This window comes from Gallinula chloropus (genome assembly GCF_964237585.1).
Source record: "Gallinula chloropus genome assembly, chromosome: 2".
Taxonomy (NCBI): Eukaryota; Metazoa; Chordata; class Aves; order Gruiformes; family Rallidae; genus Gallinula; species Gallinula chloropus.
Genome location: NC_140086.1, coordinates 10,526,657 through 10,548,967, shown reverse-complemented (window position 1 = coordinate 10,548,967; position 22,311 = coordinate 10,526,657). Strand labels below are relative to the sequence as shown.

The window sequence follows — 22,311 nt, the reverse complement described above, 5'->3', positions numbered from 1 at the left end:
GCTGGTGCACCTGCAGGGCCCCCAACTTCACATCATCCTCTTACTCACCCTTCACAGCAATGTACTCTTATGTTTATAGGTAGGAAAATAATTACATGAGGGGACCTGCTTGAATTGAGCCACAGGCAGCCTGAGATATATTTAAACAGACCCTGGCCAGAACATGAATGAAAGCAGAACAGCAATCTGGTCCTGCTCCCATTGCTTTATTATTTGCAATAGAGGACTGAGAGCAGAGCCATTGAGAACCTCTTTGTGGAGACACTAATTTTCATGAAACTTTTTTGTAAGGTTTTAAATTGAATAAGGAACAAATGGTTGTAGCTTAAAAGCGTGGTAATTTATCCAATGTAAAAAGCCATGGAATTATTCTTTTTCTTTAAAATTTTGAGTCATGTGGGGTGAAACATATGTCTGAATTATCTACGGAAGGGAACTTCACCACAGTCAAATCAATCTCCTTTACAGCGAGATTGCCATGTACTTTAAGACATCTTGTTTACATACTGCTAAGGGAAAAAAATAAAAGCTTTGACACACAGAACACTGGATCATCTTCCTCAACAGGGGTAGTTGTCATTTATTCAGAAAAACACCTTCTCATAAATAACAGTGTGTACTAGATACTGAAAAAATTAATAATGTTCATTTTGCATGAGTGTGCTCCAGATCTTTTATTTCTTCTGCCCCTTAAATTTATTCAACTACCAGCGAAGCCTCTAATTAAAAAAAAAAAAAAGTAGAAAAATTTATTTGCTTCAACTCTTTTACAGGCTCTGTGCAAATACATTGATAAAATGTGTGCATGGACCTGCATTATTGATGATCTATAAAGCTATCCTGTCTAGCTCACAAGCTGTCTGATATCATATGCAGGATGAGGCAACTGTGAGTGATGGTATTGATGCCATATCTCATTTCAGTCAAGTCAGTGATAAAAATTTAATTGATTCTAATTGGAGCCTGGCATTTCCTTCTGGCCAGCATTCTTTGATGGGTATTTGATTTTTATACTGTTAATCAGAGGCTTTCCTATTTGCATGTAAAAGGTGAGCCAAAAGTCAGAAATCTGCTTTTCAACCTTTTCTGTAGCTGCCAAAAATCTGAATGCCCTGGAATTCACGCCTTGGAGGTTCAGACAGTGACACACTGGCTACATCTGTGATGATCAGTTTAACTGTGCAATGTTCAGTCAATGTTTGAGATACTTAAAGCAGCTCCAGAATATTTTTCCTGGCCAACTAGCTCACTCACAACTTGTCTCCAGGTTCAGGAGGTTGCATGTGAGAAAGACCATTTCCAGTAGGAAATTTGAACACAACTGCCTGGTTTTGGTAGCAAAAATAATTTAGAAGAATGCAGCTGGCCAGTGTGTGTGTCACTTACTCTTGGTGATAGCTAAAATTCCCTGGGACTGTTTAATTTACCCATCAAGGCATAGCCACCATCATCCTCATGCAGATCATAGTATCATAGAATGCACTGGGTTGGAAGGGACCTTTAAAGGTCATCTAGTCCATCCTCCATAAATAATACTAAAGTGTAAGTATTCTGGTTGAAGTAAATAAGGATGATAGCTGACTCTGCTTTAAGCGGAAGGTGGGAGTAGTTATCTCCTGACGTCCCCTCCAAACTGAACTATCCCATGATCCTGAGTTTCAATTACATGGCCAACTTTTTTGATTGGACTCCACAGATTTGTGGAGTTTTCCTAAAATAACTCAAGTGCTTTTTGGTGCTGACATGAAACAGTAGTAGGTGAAATGAGGTAGGTGCTCTTTTTGGAGTGATTTTGGGAACCGTGTTATGCTTGTGAAGGAGATACCCATTGTTTGTAAAAGCTAGGTAACAGGATGAACAGAACTACTGAATAGTTCAAAGAATACAGCTTAGGTACTATGACTAACATGATCTTACACTTTGTAGATGGACTTTACACAGCTCTGAATTTAGAATTTAAGATATCATCCAAAGAAGCCAGTTAGAAATAGCCTCAGAGTGAGTTTATCTTGGTATTAGAGCTGGATTACCATGTCAGCAGAATCTATTGCCTGGAGAACGTTCATATCATCAGACTTATCATAACTGACTTGCTTGGATTTCAGATGCAACATGGTTGGAGTTAAAGCACTGCTGTATTGGAGTTCCTTATGTCTATCTGCTCTGAGAGGCAGGAATCTAATATAGCATAAGGAGCTAAAAAAGTATTATCTGTTGACTTTTAAATTTGAAAAGCCTGTTATAAAAAGCTATATAAATATATAAACTGCTATGCCATCTTGCCAACATTGCTTTAATTATATTTCATGGCACATTCAAAGAAGTCTCAGAGGTACATGAGCCTATTAATCTCCACCCAGTTCAATTCATATAGTCACCCAAGAGCAAAAACAGGGAGAGATATACTGTGATGAGGCACTGTTCATCCTCAGTCTGTGACTGACAGGGACACATGGAGGTAACAATGTGATCCAGTCCCAGTCTGAAACCTATTCACTCTGCAAACTGTTTGAAAAATGCTGGATGAACTTGAGGATATCTTGCCAAGCCCCTTACTGATACCATACAGGAATGAAGGTAAGAAATAGTTTGTGGTTTGTGAAGCATTATTCTGTCTTCTGTGAGTCTGGGCTCATTACAATGTGGGGTGAGCTTTGTACATTATGCAACAAATAATCTGTGGAAGGAATCCAGAATTATATAAATATAAAGGATCAATTATATGATTATATGAGGATTTATTAATCCTAGAATACAAAAGCAATTCCTGTCTGTTTCACTGCCTAAGTAACCACTTTAACCAGCATTGACCACTTAATGATTTTTTTTTCAATATCTGACAGATGAAATTAAAAGCAGGTTTTCCTACAAAAGGCAGGATGCGTGCCAGATCAGTCTCTGGAATCATCTAAAATAGTTGTTGTGGGTTTTTTTTTCCCTTTTTTTTTGTTCCTTTTTTTTTTGTTTCTTTTTTTTCCTCTGTTTGTTTTGATTTCTGCTTTGTTTCGGGTTTTCTTTGGTTTTCTTTGGTTTTCTTTTTTTTTTTTCTAATGTTAATATCAGTAGTTAATTACATACTTTTAATGAAGACAAGCTGTTATCTCATTTCTGGAATTTAGCTTACATTGTATGCTGGGACTATTTTTCCTGTCATAATAATTACTCTTTCAGATGGTACTTTAGAGGAAAATAATCCAAGAGATGAAATCACAGGAGATGAAATCACTCAGAACTCCTTGACTTCCCAAACAAATATACCAGCTTAAAAGCTTTGTTTCAATTTCTTTCATTTTCTGCAAACTTGTTGGATTTCCATCTTCAAATCATGTGAGTGAGCCTTTCAGGAGCGGGGCTTCACACAGGATCCCTCCCCTCTCCTCACAGTCACAGGAATTTTAGGAATAGGGACATTTGAGAAAATGATGGTAAAAGCAGCAGCCTTTAGCTCCTGGGTGCTGTGTCACTTATGCTGTCCCTCTGCCCCACACTGAAGAGCAGAAGGGACAGTTACATTGCCCACTTTGGGAAGATGTGCCACACAAGCTGGTACATTTTACTCTGTTATGCTTGTTTGTATTCCAGTAATTTGTGACTGATGGAAGTATTTACTCTAGGAAGAAATTCAGTTTTGATTTGAAAACACCGAGGGACAGACATGTCATTGCTTCTCTAGTAGTTCCATCACCCATTTTTAAATCTAGCTTTTTGTGCCCACAATTTTTTATGTGCTGCTAGAAAATTACTTCTCCATCATTTTTTTACCCTCAGCTAAACAGGTCAAGCTTCTCAATTCTTGTAGCTTAAAAGCACTTCTGATTCAAAAAATATTTTCGTGACTTTTCATTGCAACCTTATAAGAATCTTTAACAAACTTAAAAAAAATGATACCACAACATCAAGATTGGTCAGTACAATGAGTCATGACAGTCCCAAGAACAGCTACAGGCTGGGTGGAGAATGGATTGAGAGCCACCCTGAAGAGAAGGACTTGGGGGTGTTGGTGGATGAAAAACCCAGCAATGTGCACTTGTAGAAAGCCAACAATATCTTGGGCTTCATCAAAAGCAGCATTACCAGCAGGTCGAGGGAGGTGATTCTGCCCCTGTACTCCACTCTGGTGAGACCCCATCTGGAGTACTGAGTCCAGCTCTGGGGTCCACAGTACAAGAAAGACATGGCGAGTTCAACATAGAGAGGTCAGACCGAGTCCAGAGGAGGGTCGTGAAGATGGTCAGAGTGCTGGTGCACCTCTGTTGTGAGGATGGGCTGAGAAAGTTTGGTTTGTTAATCTTGGGGAGGAGAAGGCTCCAGGGAAGCCTTACATCAGCCTTCCAACACCTAAAGGTGGCCTACAGGAAAGATGGAGAGGGACTGTCCGGGAGTGTAGCAATTGGACAAGGGATCATGGGTTTAAACTGAAAGAGGGTAGATTTAGATTAGTTATTAGGAAGAAATTCTTTACAGTGAGGAGGTGAGGAACTGGCACAGGTTGCCCAGAGAGGTTGTGGATGTCCCCTCCCTGGCAGTGTTCAAGGCCAGATTGGATGGGGCTTTGGGAAGCCTGGTCTAGTGAAACGTTTCCCTGCCCATGCTAGGGCAGTGGACTAGATGATCTTTGAGGTCTCTTCAAGACATTTAAGACAAGAGAAATAACCTAAAGTTGAGTCAGCATAGGTTTAGATTGGATAGTAAGAAAAATTTATTCCCTGAAGGAGTAGTGACACATTGGAACAAGCAGCCCAGAGAGCTGGGGGAGTCACCATCCCTTGAGGTGCTTGAAAAATGTGTAGACATGGCACTCTGGGACACGGTTTGGTAGACATGATGGTGTTGGGTTGATGGTTGGACTTGATTATCTTAGAGGTCTTTTCAAACCTTAAAGATTCTATGGTTTTATGATTATATGAAGATTCATTACACTTATCTTGATCTTGATATTGACATACTACACACTATAATTTCCACTTTGGAAGTACTCTCTCCTCTTCTTTATGATTATTTCCTTCAGTTCTCTTCACAGCCCTTCCTCTATTTCCCTTTTTTTTCATGCTTTTTCTTCATTCTCCTTAACCCCTCATTATCTCTGAACTTTGCTCATTATGCTTTATGGAGCTTTTCCTCTCCTCACAGCCCAATTTAAAGAATAGAAAACCCCAATGGACAAACATACTAATCCATTTCTGGAGCATAATGTGATATTTAGAATCTTATTTCAGAATTACTTTTATATCTTTCTCTTATCTGTTTTACATCCATTTTAATGTATTTGAGGAAGTGATTGTCTCAACAATTCAACCTCATTTTATTGTTAAGTCTTAAGATCATGTTCTGTATTTGGCTGTCAGCATTCCCCATCTGGAATTTTATCACATATCCCATCCATAACCCCATCCACCTGGCACTCCAACACAGCTTTGGAATTTCACTAATTTTCACTAATGAAAATGCCATTGACTGCTTTCTTCTTACAATTTTTTCCCCTCCTTGTTTAGATATAAAGATAAGATGGCTGCTCTTTTTTACAGGTAAGAGTAGTTGCAGATTTGGGTTTCCTGAGTGTTATCTCTGACACTCATTTAGCCTGGGTGATACTGTTAAAATGAATCACTATCATCTGATAACTAGACATTCCACTAGTACCTCATTTCTATTAACTGTCAGTACAGACAGGCAATAATACAATAAAATTTACTACAGGGAAAGTTATGCTTGTGAAAAGATATGAGAACCAGCTAAATAAATGAACCTTGATGAAGAGCTTGGATTGTTTTTTGCATTCTGAACAGTTTCTTACATCTGCAAAGAAAGAACTGGAACAGTATGACTCAAGTCTAATTCCTTGTTATGTGAGCTTAAGATCAAATTGTAATGTCTCAATTAACAATAGTTAACACTTTAGCTGTATGGATATCAGCTATATCTAAACACTCAGAAGGCCCTCGTGAGTCAATATCTCCATGTAAATTTATTTTTACAATGTTGTGTAATGATTAGATTTTAAATTCTTGTTCAACTCCTGCTGACCAAGCAATTATCAAGGAAACCAGAAGGAAAATTCAGCAATGATACCCTGAGATGGTACATTTTTGGGCACTGCCACATCAGAACTGTTGGTACTGGTGCTTATAATGTTGCAACTACCTGTTTTCAACAGGAATCTTCAAGGAGCTGAAGGGCAAAATCTGGTTTGCCTAACTTTTGCCTAACTAAGTTTCCTTCTGCATTGATTGCATATATAATTTTATCTGACACAGGAGTTCTGGATTGTTCTCCATGATCTCGGTGCCTAAATTCCAATTACAGGTGCAATATTGTAGCATAAATAATGGGTTTTGTTTTAATGTTTAATTCTTGAGCTAGGCTAAGTGCTTGGGCTAAAATATAGCAAAGACTTAAAAGCTAAGATGTAGCTCTGAAAGAGGGAGAAGAAACAACTGTTAATGTAGGCCTTGGGAGTAATGAAATTTTTTTGAAATTTCCAGTAAATATCCTTCAATTTGCAAGAAGGCTTTGAGTTCATGTATATAACTTCAATGTTATTGTGAAGTCTGAATGATGCTTTCTCCTATCTTGGATAATCTCCCTATTATTTTGGTTTCTTAATTCCCACTGAATATAACTGTCAATTAAAATGCTAAAAGTACACTATCATTTCTACTGGATTGCTACCCTTGATTCCCAGTTCATAAAAGGATGCTGGGGTGTTAGAGACTCCTACATGTGCAAGGAGATTCAGAGAAATTTTCTGTCTTCGAAGATGACTTACAATGGGTTTGCTGCAGATGGCATTACCAAGCAAATGCAAATGATTTGATGTGTGTCTCCAAGAATTTTTAACATTGCTGGTAGGTTTTTTCATCTGTGTATGTTCTCTATTTCAGGTTTCACTTTCACTGTGGGGATTTCAGAAGCGAATTATTGATTACTTTGTGCAACATTTAGTCTGTGGTAATTGAATCCAATCTTCTTAGAGATCATTGTTGCATAATCATTATCCAGTTACATTTTCCATTAATTAATTTTTGTCAAATTCTTTCTCTATTAAGCTCCCTGTAATGTAGCTGCAGCACACATTAACTGTATGATGTATGTAATGAGACACACTCAGATTAAAGGAAGAAAGCAGTCTGAAAAAGAAGCAAAGAGATTGGACACCAAAACATCCATGGAAAGAGGGGAGTGCTTGGATTAGGGAACACTGGTTTAGGGAAGAAAGAAACCAAAAGATTGGGAGAAAGGGAACTCAGAAACATTGATATAGAGGATAAAAATGATGGAGAAAACCTTTATTGGATTGTTAGTTGTTGGCCACTGTCACAGTACATCACTGGACAGGCTCTATACATAGATTGTTTAAATGTTATTATCAATCCTGATGAAATCAAAATAATCCAGCAGCAACAGAACTATACTTACATGATGGGTACACATTCTTTAATTAAAATACTTCAGGCTATTGTGGGTTTAAGTATCAACCTAATTTAATAAGTAAAATTTGCTTATTTGACAAATCTTGGCACTTACAAGTTTGTCTATGAGTTAGATTCTAAGCTAAAGTATTGTCACAGCTGCTTGTTTAGTGTTTATATTGTTGTTTTATTTATTAAAGGGATTACTGGAAGCAATTCAGACTCCTCCTCATTAACCTCCTCCTAAAAATGACAACAGTACACAGCGAGAACTGTTAAGATCTCTGAAACCTCTCACAATGCACACACAGCTATCGCGTTACATGCTCTGAAGTGGCACAGGTTAATAAAATGCATTTATTATTTATTCTTATGAAAGCCCTGCCCTTTTCACAGTGATAATCCTTAGGTTTCTAAATGACTGTAGGAATTAGTTGTCTAGTAACAGCATTCTCAGATAAGAAGTTCAGAACATTTTCAGAAACAATGAAAGAAGGCAAAACAAATCATTACCTTATAGTTTTGATCATGCTGAGTCCCATTTCAACACAGCAGTGTGCATGGTCCTGGCGAGGCTCTGGCAGCCCTGACACACAGTAGTAACAGTCCCCCAGGATCTTTATTCTGAGACAATGATGTTCCTATATGAAAATGTGTCAAAGAGAAAGCAAAGATTTGTAGTTATATTTTCAGAATTTTAAGATGAATGTGCAAGCAGTTGAAAGAAGTACTGGAAAAGAAAATTAAAAACTTGCTGCTGGATGTTTCCTGCCTGTGATTAATGCAATACTGATTTAATTCACTTTTGAAATAAAGTGTCTTTACATTTTCAGTTTAAAAGGATATAGTGATTTTTGTGTTATGTTGGTCAGAGATGTCCTTGCTGATGGTGAAAGAGATTTTGTTGGATTTAGGCTGAAAGCTATTCCAAGGATTCAGAAACACCAGCTGAGATAACAAATAACCTATTTTAGACTGTATTTCTCCAGGGCATCCTTTCTGCCCCTTTTTACACTGGAAATAAATGAAAAACCTCTTTATTCCCACTGATAAACACTTCTGAACTAAAGTTTCCCCTGTCATGGTGAAACATTCCCAACATGCATAGGAACTGATTAAGTATTTGAGAGCCAAAGATATCAAAGAAGGTGTCTTGCGTTAGGCTCATACTGTGGAGAAATGACATTTGTTTGGCATCTAGCTACAGACATTCTTTATCATAGGAGCAAATACTGAATACAGAATACAGTATCAATTTTAGACCAATACAAACAGAGTGATTTGGTCATTATTTTGGAAGATAATTTATTTGATATTAGATAATTTATTTGTAGTGATTTGATATTAGATAATTTATTTGTAGTGAGCAGAAATAATTAACTTGCCAAGACTTTTACAGTTCCTAGGCAAGCAAAACAAGTGTGCCCAAGGTTTGTTATAAATTTGCCCAATGTAGTCTGCACTTACAGGAGATGATCAGTGCACAGGAAAAGAGACTGCAGAAATTTGAGGACAGAGCTGCAACTGCCTAAGGATGGACATACTACAGGTTGGGTCAAGGAAGTGTTTTTATGATGGAGAATCAATGAAATAAGTGCAGTACTAGCACTCAATCAATAAAGGCTGTGATGACAGAACACTGAAATGAAGACCAGTCATTGCTGGGAGTGGGACAACAATTTGTAAAACTGGTTCATTAGCTCATGGAATCATAGAATCATAGAATGGTCTGGGTTGGAAGGGACCCCAAGGATCATAGAGTTCCAATCCCCCTGCCACAGGCAGGGCTACCAACCTCCAGGCCTGGAGGTTGATAACAAACTTTGGTCTGTGGTATTTATTTCCATTTTTCTCTTCTGTGATTCCGTGATTCTCTTTCTCTATAGCAAACTGCAGCAGAAGCTTCACTAATCAAAGAAGTGAGGATGCATTAAACACTGGTGAAAAGAGACCCTTAAGCAGGACATAGGGGCAAATGTGAATGCTAACTGTGCCTCAGGAATTGAGTACTGGCCAAATGAATGGGAGTCCAGATTGTTATTCAAGATTTTGCCTAGGAAGAATGAAGCTTTGTAGTCAACCTTGGACAAGTTTTTACAAATCCTAGAGTGGCTAAGGGAACCTACACACTTGTACCCAAAGCTTCTGCAAGAAGTCAGCTGAAGCTTTAAGCATGCCAGTGAGGGTAAAATCTGCTCTGGGCACAGAGCAGATTCACCCTGAAATCTCTTTAAAGCATCCATAGGAGATGTCTGTGTTTGAAGCTTTGGTTAAGTCTCCAGCAATATCACTGCTAGCATTCAGAGTGCAATGCCTAGCTGACCAAGATTCACAAGGAAACTGAAGACTAAAATCAAACTTCTAAAATGTAAACATCTGTACATAACTCTTTCTTTCCTTGAACCTTTCTCTTCAACCTTTCTGAAGACCCACACAAGTAAACATGAGGTAGTTTTTATATAGTTACAGTGGAAATCGTACATCCTAATATCTACCAAAATATTAATTTTTTTACAGAAAGAATTCTTTACAGAAAGAATAAGAGACTATTTTATTGTGCTTTCCACCTACTTTTCTTTTTCTGTAGAGCAAAACTAGAAAATGTTAACCTACAAGTAGTAAGGACTCAATGGCATAAATCAGTGCATGTTAAATTGTTAGTGGGCTTTTCTAGTTAGAGAAAAAACAATGAGATAAAGATAGATAAACACATAATCTAAAGTCCTTTGGCTTTTCTAATTGTGCCATTCAATTGATTCACATTCTAACTTCCATTTGCTTTTACATCTACAAAGTAAAAGGAGCATTTGTAGCATTTTGGTTTGACTGAGGTGGAATAACAAAAAGCAGCACTTTTAAGTCCCTTCAGACCCACTACAAATACATTACAACCAATGACCTCATAGTATAATATAGAAAAGAAGAAGGGAAAATCAGTCAATTTACAGGAAAAAAAAAACTCTCATACTTTAGAATTATAATTAAATTTTTAAATGCAAAATTTTTTATGCAGTCTTCCATCTGTATTACCTGCCTATCTGAAGATGTGGGAATCCCCTATTAAGTGAGCATGTAATTCAGCACAGTAAGAGAACCTAGTCTGTGACAGAAAAAAAATTCATCTTTTGGTTCTTCATGATGCATTTAAACTGGCTGAAGTGCTGACAGATGAAACCTCTGTCACCTGACTGCATGTCTCCTTTGCAGAAAATCAGAGCAAGGACAATCACTTTAGAAAGTCATAATTTTTTTATAATAAGAAGAAAGAAGACCCTTACGCATAACAAAAAATGGCAAGGGGGAGTTGGTGTATGCAAATATGAGTGCATGTGTATGACACAGGAAATCTGTTCAGTTGCACATGAGTGTATGCTTTTTCTTGTCAAGATACATCACCTCTACAATCATGTGCCAAAGCTTAGGAAGTCATCTACAGAGCAAGATAACCCGAGATGACTACATTTTGGTGACCATATGTCAGCCAGCAGTCAAGGCTATCATTGCAGTCAAAAGACATCCAAGCAATGCAGTCAGTGAAGCCTAGGGATCAAACCAGCACACAGCTAAAGCAGCTGGCTGGGCTTCAGTTCACTTGTCTACACATAAGCTTATGGAACATCAGTATGACCCCTGGGTATGTGAGGCACCCACACAGCACTAACAGACATGACATAAGACATATGTGCCTCTGGAGCAGTGAAAGGGCCACACGGGATGTCTCTACTGGCACAAGAAGCCACAAGAAACACTTAAATGACTCCTTGACTTCCTTATTTTTCTTATTAGTCAATCATTATGACTGTTAGACATGAACCGTGTTACAGTCGGCTATGTCATGTTTTTATTCTTCCCTTATTGCTGCCATCACACTCATTTAAAAAGTAAACTGTAGATTTTTTTATTTTTTTTTTTATCACTGGAAATGTTTCAGGTAAAAGAAGATAATTCAACAACTGCCAGGAAGGACAGAGGGATAATGGTGTCTGCCTTTGGCAGAGCAGGACTGCGTGGTCTCCTGAGATTCCTTCTGATAACTCTGTAGTTTAATCACATCTACAGTTTAGACGCTTTGTCAGGCTGGTTGTATCAGTGCATTAAGGTTATGTTCAGGCTATATTCAATGTGGGTAGTCCTGCTGTAGTTGTAAAGAGGAGACGGAGTTACCTACTTACTTTTCAGTGGTATAAAATGGTAAGAGTGACAGTCAAAATTTTCCTCATGCTCTAGAGCTCAAGCCCCCTTGCTAGAGTCATCTCACTACAATGGTATCTAAGGGTTTCAAGTTAATGTTAAATGAACATGAATGAAAAATATAAACATGCAGCTTTTAATTTGCTACAAGTGAAAGATTAAAGGACTTGATTCTGCTGAGATCAATTGAATTCAGTAGAAATTTTGCCTGGGGATATTGAGTAGACTCACTCAACTATTAATAATAATAGGTCTAGATTAATTCAGTGGCGGTTGCTAAGAAAACTTTTCCCAAATCACCTTAATTTGGAGCAAAAGAAAATATGCAGATTTTTCATAAATAATTACCTCATACCCGTGAATGTTTTATGTTTAAGGTTATTAAATACACCTTACTGACTGGTAAGGAAGCAAAGGAAATTGGCATAAAGTGGAGCCAAAGAAATGAGTTTCTCAAATACCAAGCTGCTGAAAAATAACAGTCAGAAACTTCATTAATATTTCTTGTTTCCTTGGGTTAAATTTTTGGTGAGGGGAAATAACTGATTGTGTTTTATAAGTTATCCCACTTTTCAATTCTGCCTGTGGTGAACTAATCACTTCGCCTACTTTTTAAGGGAATCTCCTAGGCTAATGAGCAGCCCACAGAAAAGTCCACATTCACAATTTTTATAATTTCAAGCTAAAAATGTAGAACATTGTGGGTAAGAAATTACTGGGACTGAACTGCAAAACAGAGAGACCATACATGTAAATCTCCTTTTAACAAAGGCTGCCAGAGTGGGAGGAGGCAGGGACTTGGCCTCTGTGTACAACAGCTCAGTTCCTGAAACATTTCCCAAAGGTATGGGAAACCTAGAAAATAGGCCTTTCTCAGCATGAATGGGTCTGGGCCAAAACTCTTAATCAGCAGGCTGTTTTGGGGTTGGCTGGAGAGAGAGGTTCATCCAAATTCCTCCTATCAAAGCTTTGTCATGTTGGAAAACAGAGCTGGGACCTTGAAGGAGCCAGATGGAGTGGAATTCTCAAGTCCAGTGAAGCAGGCAGAAAGGAGAACCAAGTTTGGGTCATGGCTGCAAGGACTGTTTATGGGGTTTATATGCATTTAGGGAAGAATGTGGCAATCTTTCATCCTCTGCCTGGGCCAGGGAATTCTTACATACAGCCCTGTATTATATTATTTTTACATAGCTGAACAGGGCATGTAAGGAACACTTCCTTCATTTTAGAACAGCCTGTAGCAAGTTGGTTAGGACTTCTCCAGAAAATATTGGTATGGGGTCTCACATGCTGCAGAAGGCACATATCCACATAAGTTTTCTAACACATTGTACCAACACTTCCATCCCTTGGCATACTGTGACAGAAAAACAGCTGTGGCTGTTGTATCTGGTGAGACTCGTCCTTGCCAGCTAGTGTTAATTGCTAGATTGTGCCAGTGTTTTTAGGCACAAAAACCCCTGTTAGGGGATGTGTGCCTCTCTCCTGCTAAGGCAGGAGCAATTCTGCATGGAAATTCTGCCCCTTAGGAGAAGCTTAGCAGATTGCAGATACATTAAAGGGCGAGCTGAACATTTCACAACAATATACTTATGGAGGATAAATTTCATTCGAATCCCAGTTTAGTCAACCAAGTGGTATTGTTCTGGGTTGTTTTAGGGGTTTTGTTTGGTTTTTTAAGGTTTGGATTTATGTAACTGTTAGTTCCTAAATCACAAAGAGATTTGGAAACTGAAATTTTATTTAATCTGACAATTTTATATGACTTTTTCATAAAATGCCTGTAATTTATAACTTCTAAAAGTGCTTTGTGGACTGGGGTTTTATTTGCCTGTCCAGGTCTTTTGATGATTTACTAGGTTCTTTAGCACCTGAAATACTATAGCTTTAGTAAGAAGATTGTTTAATACTGTTTTTTCATTCCTATTAGACAATTAATTATTGAGACCGGTGAGGAGGAAAAGCATCCTTGAATTAAGCACTACAAAAAAGAGCATTCACCCCCTCCCATTTCTATAAATCCATACAGTGTTGTTATAATTAACTAAATATCACATATGTACACTCATAATCCAGTTAATTCTGCTTCTTAATACCATGCTCCAAACATATATGCATGAAGAAATTATCACCTTTATTTACTGGCATATATGTTTAAACAGACAGGTTTTTTAGGGAGTCTCTAAAGTTCTGCGTGTTATGAGCTGGAAGGGCATTTCATAAAAGAACAAAGCACTGCCAGCTCCAAGGTTAAACGTGGCAGGGAAGAGTAAACCACTGCAACAGGAGTGTCTTTACTGGGGAGACAAAAGAGCCTTTAACACCTGCACTGTTCTCTTCTTGACACTGGCTGGTGCAGGTATTGTTCTGAGGCAATAGTTGACGCATTCTTCTGGATCCTGCTAGTTAGGCTGGTTTCCACCCCTGGAAGGTTAGTCACAAGACCGGTAATACACTGCTGAAAGAATTTTTGGCAGGTTGTCTGCAATCTCCCAAGAGAGAAGTAAACCAAGGTTACAGAAAGAGACCACCTCTTGGTGAAAAAAAATAAAATAAATTAATCAATTCTTTAATAAACCAAAGCAACCTGTGATTCGCATTCCATAAATAACTTGCCAACAGCAGACTAGTGACAGAAAGAGAAAAAAGGCTGATATTAGAGTGTGAATTTTCCATTCAGCATCTACCACTCCTCTGAGTAAGAAGCACTGATAACCTGGTTTGTGATACGAGAGCTGATGAGACTGTGAAGAAATGACCTGTCTTATAGGCCAGTCATTTTGTTCTTATACGAAACCCAGGGGTTTTAATCTTTCAGTTTCAGCATCAGTGTTTCATAGTAAGGATGGGTCCAAACTCAAACCTGAGTTCATCTGTGTGTTCATCTTTGTGTGTGTGTGTGCAAATTGCAATGTTATAGCTTATTTCCACCTTTAGGTCTCAGCAATGTAGGACTACATCTCAGCTGCTGTTGCAACAAAGCTTACAGATGTCTGCACCCAAAGGGTTTTACTCTTTCCTCTCTGTCATGTCTAAAACTGAATCTACTCACAGTGTAGATACATATAGAAATATGAAAACCAATTTAAATCATAGTATCAGCTGACATCTGGCAATGCAGAGAAGGGAGAGAAAAAACAATCAAGAATAACTTATTTCATCAAATCAGGACCATTTTTAGGCTTAAGTCTCTTACCGAATGCCATCTCATTTCCCTTCTGTCCTCAAAATTTCTGCCTAAGGAAAATATTAATATTAATTAAGTTTCTGTTTAGGCTTTTCAGTAGATGGATATATAGTAAAATCTTTTCTTCATCTCTGTTTTATGCCAACTTATTTTTCTTCCTTTCCAACTGTCACTTTTATCTTTAATAACTATAAATCTTTCATAATTATCAGAGTGATTAGAAAGGGGAAGTATCTGTACATAATGATATTAAATTTCTTTCTTATAAGAAATATTAAACTGAGTTCTAATTTTTATTCAAAGTACTCTGTGATAATGATACAGACATTATGGAATTTGTTGTTATTAATTACATGCATCAACACATGTCCTAATATTTGATGTAATTTGGTGTAGCTGACTGAAAATTTAAAAAAAAATCTCAGAAGAAAAGGAAGACTGAATAAGGGAAGCAAGAAACTAAGCTAAATTACATTTTTAGTAAGCTGCCAAATAGGGCCTTCTTTAATATTATATGATTTATGTAAGATGATAGAGGAGACCAAACAATCCTATATATGGTATCATGAAATACTACTTTCATTTAGAAATAAATAAGGATTTATAAAGGTTTTCCTTAAAATCTAAAGAAACTGCCTCAAGCTTTCTGCAACTGACCTCTTTGCTTTGACAAGAATTTTTAGCAAAACCCGAGTTTAAGTAACAGTGTCTATTTTAAAGAGTTATGATGACTCCAGATAAGCTGAATAAGGACTAATTAAGTGATAGATCTGAAATCTAGGTGTGAGTGTGTAATCCTCATTAGTGGAAGATATGTTCAAGGAAGTTTTGAAAGGACCCCTTTCCTGTCAAACTATATAGACAAGTATGAAAACATTGCTAGTAACATATACAGAAGGAATAACATTGGTTGAATGATCAATGCAGTGGTCATAATCAGACAGCAAAATCATAAGAAAACCAAAATTATATGTTTCAGTTCAATAATGTCATCACTATATGCTCAGAAATGTGATCTTGGAACAATGATCAAGGAAAGAGAAAATAGGAGGAATAGCGATGATTTGTCTCCACCTCACAAGTGGAGGTTAGTCCAGGAACACTGATTCCCATGTTAGTAACTGTGCTTTAAAAGAGATTCTGAAAAATTGGAGGTAGCCCAGAAAACTAGCCTTAGAAATTATTTTAAGAAATAAATCTTACAAAGAAAAAAAGCCTCACAATGAGCTTGGTCTGTTTCTTTTATTAAAAGGAAATCTGAAAAGTATATTGACCAAAGCACACATAGGTATACCCAGAGAAAATCTGTGGCTACAAGTTGGTTCTTTTGTCTAGGAAAATAATGGATCATCACAAGAATCAATGGAAGTAATTCAAAGTCAGAAAAAATCAAATGAGAAACTAGGAATACCTACTTTATTTCAGCATAGTTAGTGTTCTCCATGAAGATTTATCAGTTTAAGAGAAAGATTTCTAGACTTTAAGTAGATGTATGACAAATGACAGAGAAGAGGGAAACCTCTGGGCATTTAAAGAAGCAGAACTTTCACACCTTCTAAAATATTAAAATCAAGCAGGGAAGAGCCTTCAGTGTTAAGTGGCAAGTGAAGGAAGATTCTCTGGATTACATTTTTAATGTAAATGCCTTCCTTGGTTTTAAGTCTTTTATTGGATCTAGTACTTCTATACAAAATCTCTATTGGTTAAATGTAGTTTATGGAATGATTAGAAAATCTGGTTAATGATCATGAAAGAAGAATCTGTTTTACCAAGATTCTCAGCAATACTAAAATTTAGAGAAATGCAATAAACCATATTGTGTTCATATTCTTCCTAAAATATTTATGTAGCATACATAATTTTAATTTGTTTTAAAATTCTAATAAGGTAGGTATTTTTGTCAAGTCATACAGAAATGGATATTACTCCTACAAGCTCTCTAAAAGACAGGACTGAGATAATTTCTTTCACTCTGCTTGGTTTATGTGGACCAGAGTTGATGGTTTGGTTTTTTTTGGTTTGGAGGTATTTTTGTTCACAAAACAAATACAGACTCATAGAATGCTTTGGGGTGGAAGGGACCTCAAAGAACATCTAGTTCCAAGCCCCCTGCCACCCTCACTAGATGAGGTTATACAAAGCCCCATCATACCTGGTTTTAAATGCCTTGAGGGATGGGACTTCCACAGTCTCTCCTGGCAACCTGTTCCAGTGCCTCACCACCCTCATAGTAAAGAATTTCTTCCTAACATCTAATCTCAAGCTGCCCTCTTTCACCTTGAAGCCATTGCCCCTTGTCCTGTCACTACACTCCCTGGTGAGCAGTCCCTCTCCCACTTTCCTGTAGGACCCCTTTAAGTATTGATATGCTGCAATTAGGTCACCCAGGAGCCTGCTCAGCTCCAGATTGCATTTACCAATTTGCTAGTGTCCAGTGGGTTATGGTATCACTCCATACATGAGAAAGCACATTGCTGTTTGAAATAAAAATAGCTGACACAAAAAAGCTTCGAATAATTACAGAAGTCTTGCCTTTCTTGACTTTAATTTACAAGCTATGAAACTATGCCAAGGGTCTTACTGATAGAACACATGCACAAATACCTCATACCCCTGAACCAGAAATGTATAAAAATTACTGAGGGATCTGGATGTGTACATAAAAGCAAGTTACTCTAGGGTCCCTTTATAGTAAATAGCATGGTCAATGATATTCATAATGTAATTTCTGTTTTTCCATAGTAGGTGCCTATAGTTAGATAAATTATAAGCTAAACTTCATTGAATTTACTTCACTGCCTACACTACCAGCCTTGTCAGCCAGCTCAGATGTTTACAACTAAAGATAGTTGCATGGAACAAAACTTTGACCAAAGAAACATAAAAAAGAAAAGAAAATGCAAGCCTAGCAAAATTGAGTATGTTCTGCTTGTATTACTGTGCTTTGCTCTTTTTCTAAGCAGTACTAATTAAGCAGCAACTAATTTGCCTAATGTAATAAACTCCACTACTGTGATTAATTAATTTAATTGTTGAATTAGATAGAATCCAATCTAAAGATTGTAAATCCTGCTAGGTAGCTAACTATTGCAATGGCTGTGGTGGTTGATTATATGTCCTTTAAATGAGTAGGGCTTTTAAACTTACTCAGTTCTTAGAAGAAAAGTCAGAATAAAGCTGTGGTCTTTAAAAAACATTCATTTTCCAGCAAGGACCAGAATAACAAAACTTCCTTAGACTCTGAGGTAGGAGAGGTGCCCTCATACCATTCTTGGTCTAGCACTACAGATGCACAATGTTCTGGGGACTATCCAAGCTTTCACTTGCTATCAGAACCTATCACTTTTGATAAAAATTCACCATTTCTTCCAACCTTAGTAGCTTTACAAAATCTCAATGGGGAAAATCTGAATTAATGTTGTTCAAAATGATTACAGGGTATTTCCCAAAGATGCCAAATACAGGTTTGACTTCCCATGCTTTTCCAAATAAACCATGTTGAACTTACATGTGCTAGTCGATCAAATCTGGCAAAAAGTTCATTCAGCATTCGAACCAGTTCCTGGGCTGACAGAGTTGTGGAGAGGTTGGTGAATCCTTTAACATCTGCAAAAAGAATGCTAAAAAAAGAAGAAATATCAATATTGCAGACTATTTCCTTTGAGAAATTAATGTGCTAAAATGCTTCCTATTAATTTACAAGTGAAAGATCATTTTAAAGTCGTGCTACCTTTGTTCTAGAGTTTTGGAGATTCTGGAGTAATGAATACAAATATTGAAGGGACTAAAGAAATACCCAAGTAGGAGAAAGGGTTTTGTAAAAAAATGTGTTATGCAGTTTTGGAATTTCAGATAATTTAGGAAGATGTAGTCAGGAGTTAATAATCACAGTTGTCCCCATTTACCAGTGAGAAGAGTGAGGTATAGTACACCTATAATAGATAGGGCTGTATGAGCAGCCAGACTTGGCACCATGAACTCTGTTAGTATCTGACAATGTTCTTTGCGGGTGCATTTATTGATACCTGTTTTTTCACAATGGGTTTGATTTCATTCATTTCAATTTTTAGTGTGATTTTCAGGTTTAAGTTATCTACTGGTCATACAAGACTCAAATCCTAAGACAACAGACAGATTCATGAGAGTCTTGATATACTCCAGGCTCAGGCCAGTTTTTCAGCATCTAACTGTAGGGACTTCACAGAAACACCTGTTAGAAGTATAGCATCCCTCTATTTAAGGTATGAAACTTTATTTGTCTGATTCCTTCTTCTTTCCATTGACTTAACAGGGAGTTGCGCAATGTGCTTATATTTTGAATTTAGATGCATTAAATTGGGTGCCTAAAATTATGGTAGGATTTTAGTCAACAAATTATTTGCAAACAGAGCTCTAATCTACATTGCAGCAGCCACTGAATTTTCTAGGTGCATCATTATGCTCACAGTGAGCACATGTGAATATAAAGAAACACACGTGTACAAACACACACACTCTCATAAAATGTCATGTGCAAGTAGACCCAGGCCAAAGCATGTAACAGCTCAGTAGTTTGCAGATCAAGAAAGAAAAGTATTGCCTACTTTAAAAAGTAGTAACATTCAAAAATATATGTGTCATGCTGGCACAGACTGTAAATAACCCAAATGAACCTCATTAGCACTTTAAATTCAAGTAATGACTGGTGTTGCAATCTGAATAGCTGATTTTTCATTTGTGGAGAATGAGATCACAATTTGACAGTGTCAGAGCACTAATGTAATCAATATAAAATATAGTAATGATGAGGTGGGCAATAAAATACGACTAAAAATAATTCAACTCATCTTTAAATGTACAGGCTGGTAAGATTTTCACATGTATGGACTTCTAATGGTATGGATGAGGATTAAGCAAGAGGCTCAATTTTTACCAGTGAGGGGAAAAAAAAAAGAGAGAAAGGTAAAGTACCAAACTACCTGAAGAGCAATGTATATTAATAATACTTTACCTTGATAAAAATAAAATTTTCAAACAATTAATTTCTACAGTTTTCATTATCAAAACAACAAAAAACTCCTACTAGATACTAATTTCTGGGGCTCTTATTCCATTTTTTAGGCACTGTTCAGTAGTGAACATTTAGGAAAAAAATAGGGTGACACCCAGTTTTGAAATTTAGTCCCTGAAATCTATACTCTAAAGCACACCAAATTTTCATTCTAATTCCCTTTCAAGCATAAATTATATTTCAAATTTTCATCCTATCTACTATTCTTTCCATTGAAAGAGAAGGACAATCTTCTCCCTATTTTGGTAAGCAACACTTACCCTGGGAATGAAGAAGGGTAATGGAAGATATTTAAATGTAGTGCAATTCAAACCTTTTGTAAAGGTCCCTGATACTTTTCACCAGATTTGATAAAATAATATGTCTGAGCTACTGCAAGGCCACAGAAGATAATCAATTTACTCTTCTGCAGAAGTTCAAATTATGTTTATTGAATTTATCCAGATGAAGTTATATTTGGGTTTCATCAAAAGGCAAAGTACATGCTTTCCTAGCGAACTGTGTCCCATCATATTCAAAGATGCTTATTTTTCACTTAGTTCAGTGATGGACACTCAATCATTTGCTCTTGTAGTTTGGAACAAACTTATGGAAAATATTTTTAGCTTAGCTAAATATTCTGATGGTCAGGAACCATGACAACATCAGAAATTCTGCAACATCATGGAGTGGAATCTGGTCATTCTGGTGTAAATGTACAATGAGGACTTATTACTTAGCAGCTCCATAGCTATCACCTTCCAGCTAACTAATTTCAGGAGAGACAGGATTTAGAGAGGGAAATAAAAAAGGGAAATGGAATCAGGAAAATTTTAATAAGGATGATTAAAAGAAAATGGCTACTAAGGAGAGGAGCTACATAACATGTTTACATCTTTGAGAGCAACTTACAAGTCTTCATCTCATTTCTTAGCGTGTGGGCTGAACCACAATGTTGTGGCAGAATCTGTGTCCACGTGCAGGCAGGGCTCCCCTTTCTGTGCAACCCTGACCATTTAAGGTGAAAAAATACACAAATGGTCCAGCCCACAAATGGGTTTTGCCATGGCAAAAGTATCCAGCCACCCTAATAAGTAACACCAAAGTGCTTATCTGCTCAGGGGTTGAACAAAGGTACAGTAATTTTTTCATTTATGAAAGAATAAAGCAATGGAAGGGAAACTTTCAAACAAGAGACATATAGAAGCATCTGAGACTTTAAACGTTAAAGAGAACCTCCTCCACCCACCTGACATTCTCATAGCGGTGAATGTAGATCTTATGAAACTGGTGCTGCAAATGTTCATCTTCTACGTTGGTCATATCATTTATCATTTCCAGGACTACAAAACGTGGTAACACGGAGAGCACCAGCCGTTCCTAAAGCAAAGAGGAAACCAAAGGGTCACCATCAGTCTGAATTAGTACTTCACAGGAAACTAATTGAGCTCTGCACTATTTAAAGGAGCTGGATAACTGGCAATTTAAGATGTGACCTTCCCATATAAAATTTCAGACCAATTGTGATAATTCACGTTACTAACCTGCATCCAGAAGATGTTTTGTTCTCTCGCCTTCCCTTCTGAGAAATTCTCTCTCATGTTCTAAGCTTACTTGTTTATTTAAAGTTCCATATTACTTAATAACTCTGTTACACTATTACATCACTAAAAACATACCAAGCATTGCATTTCAGGCAGTGGTATCTTGATTAACAGATACAGGCCAGAGGAATTTGAAAGTTCTCAGCAACAAGTAGGATAAGATATTTATAGTTTTTTATTTACCAGAACTTACAGACTGTATGTTTAGCTTTCATAGAATCATAGACCCATTTACATTGGGAAAGACGGTTAAGATCATCCTCAGGCACCACACCTACATGTCTTTTAAATACCTCCAGGTATGGTCATTCAACCACATTCCTGGGCAGCCAGCCTCAATGATTGACAAACCTTTTGGTGAAGAAATTTTTCTAATATCCAGTCTAAATCTGCTATTGCACAATTTGAGGCCATTTCCTCTTGTCCTATCACTTGTTACTTGGGAGAAAAGAGCAACACCCACCTCACCACAACCTCGTTTCAAGTATCATAGAGAGTGCTAAGGTCTCCCCTCAGCCTCCTTTTCTCCTCGTAAGACTTGTGTTCTAGACCCTTCACCAGCTTCATTACCCTTCTCTAGAAACACTCCCTCACCTCAATGTCCTACTTGTAGTGAAGGGCCCAAAACCAAACACAGCACTTGAGGTGCAGCCACACCAGTATCAAGTACAGGGGGACAATCACTTCCCTGTTTCTGCTGGCCACACTATTCCTGACACAGACCAGGATGCTGTTGACCTTGGCCACCTTGGCACACTGCTGGCTCATCTTCACCCAGCTGTTGACCAACTTCCCCAAGTCCTTTTCCACCTCAAAGCTTTCTAGCCAGTCTTGCCCAAGCCTGTAGTGTTGCATGGAGTTGTTTTGACCCAAGTGCAGGACCAAGCACTG

The 22,311-nt window shown here is 37.4% G+C and overlaps 1 protein-coding gene across 1 annotated transcript in view; it reads right to left on the bottom strand.

Moving 5' to 3' along the window:
* ADCY8 (adenylate cyclase 8) overlaps nt 1-22,311 on the bottom strand; it is a gene marked incomplete at its 3' end in the record, with an annotated part of 128,668 nt that overhangs the window by 54,656 nt on the left and 51,701 nt on the right. Inside the window, exons 3-5 of the mRNA XM_084279756.1 lie at nt 21,066-21,196; nt 18,296-18,407; nt 7,923-8,050 (exon numbers count right to left, since the gene is read on the bottom strand). Coding sequence (XP_084135882.1) covers nt 7,923-8,050; nt 18,296-18,407; nt 21,066-21,196 — 371 coding nt within the window. The remainder of the gene's footprint in view (nt 1-7,922; nt 8,051-18,295; nt 18,408-21,065; nt 21,197-22,311) is intronic.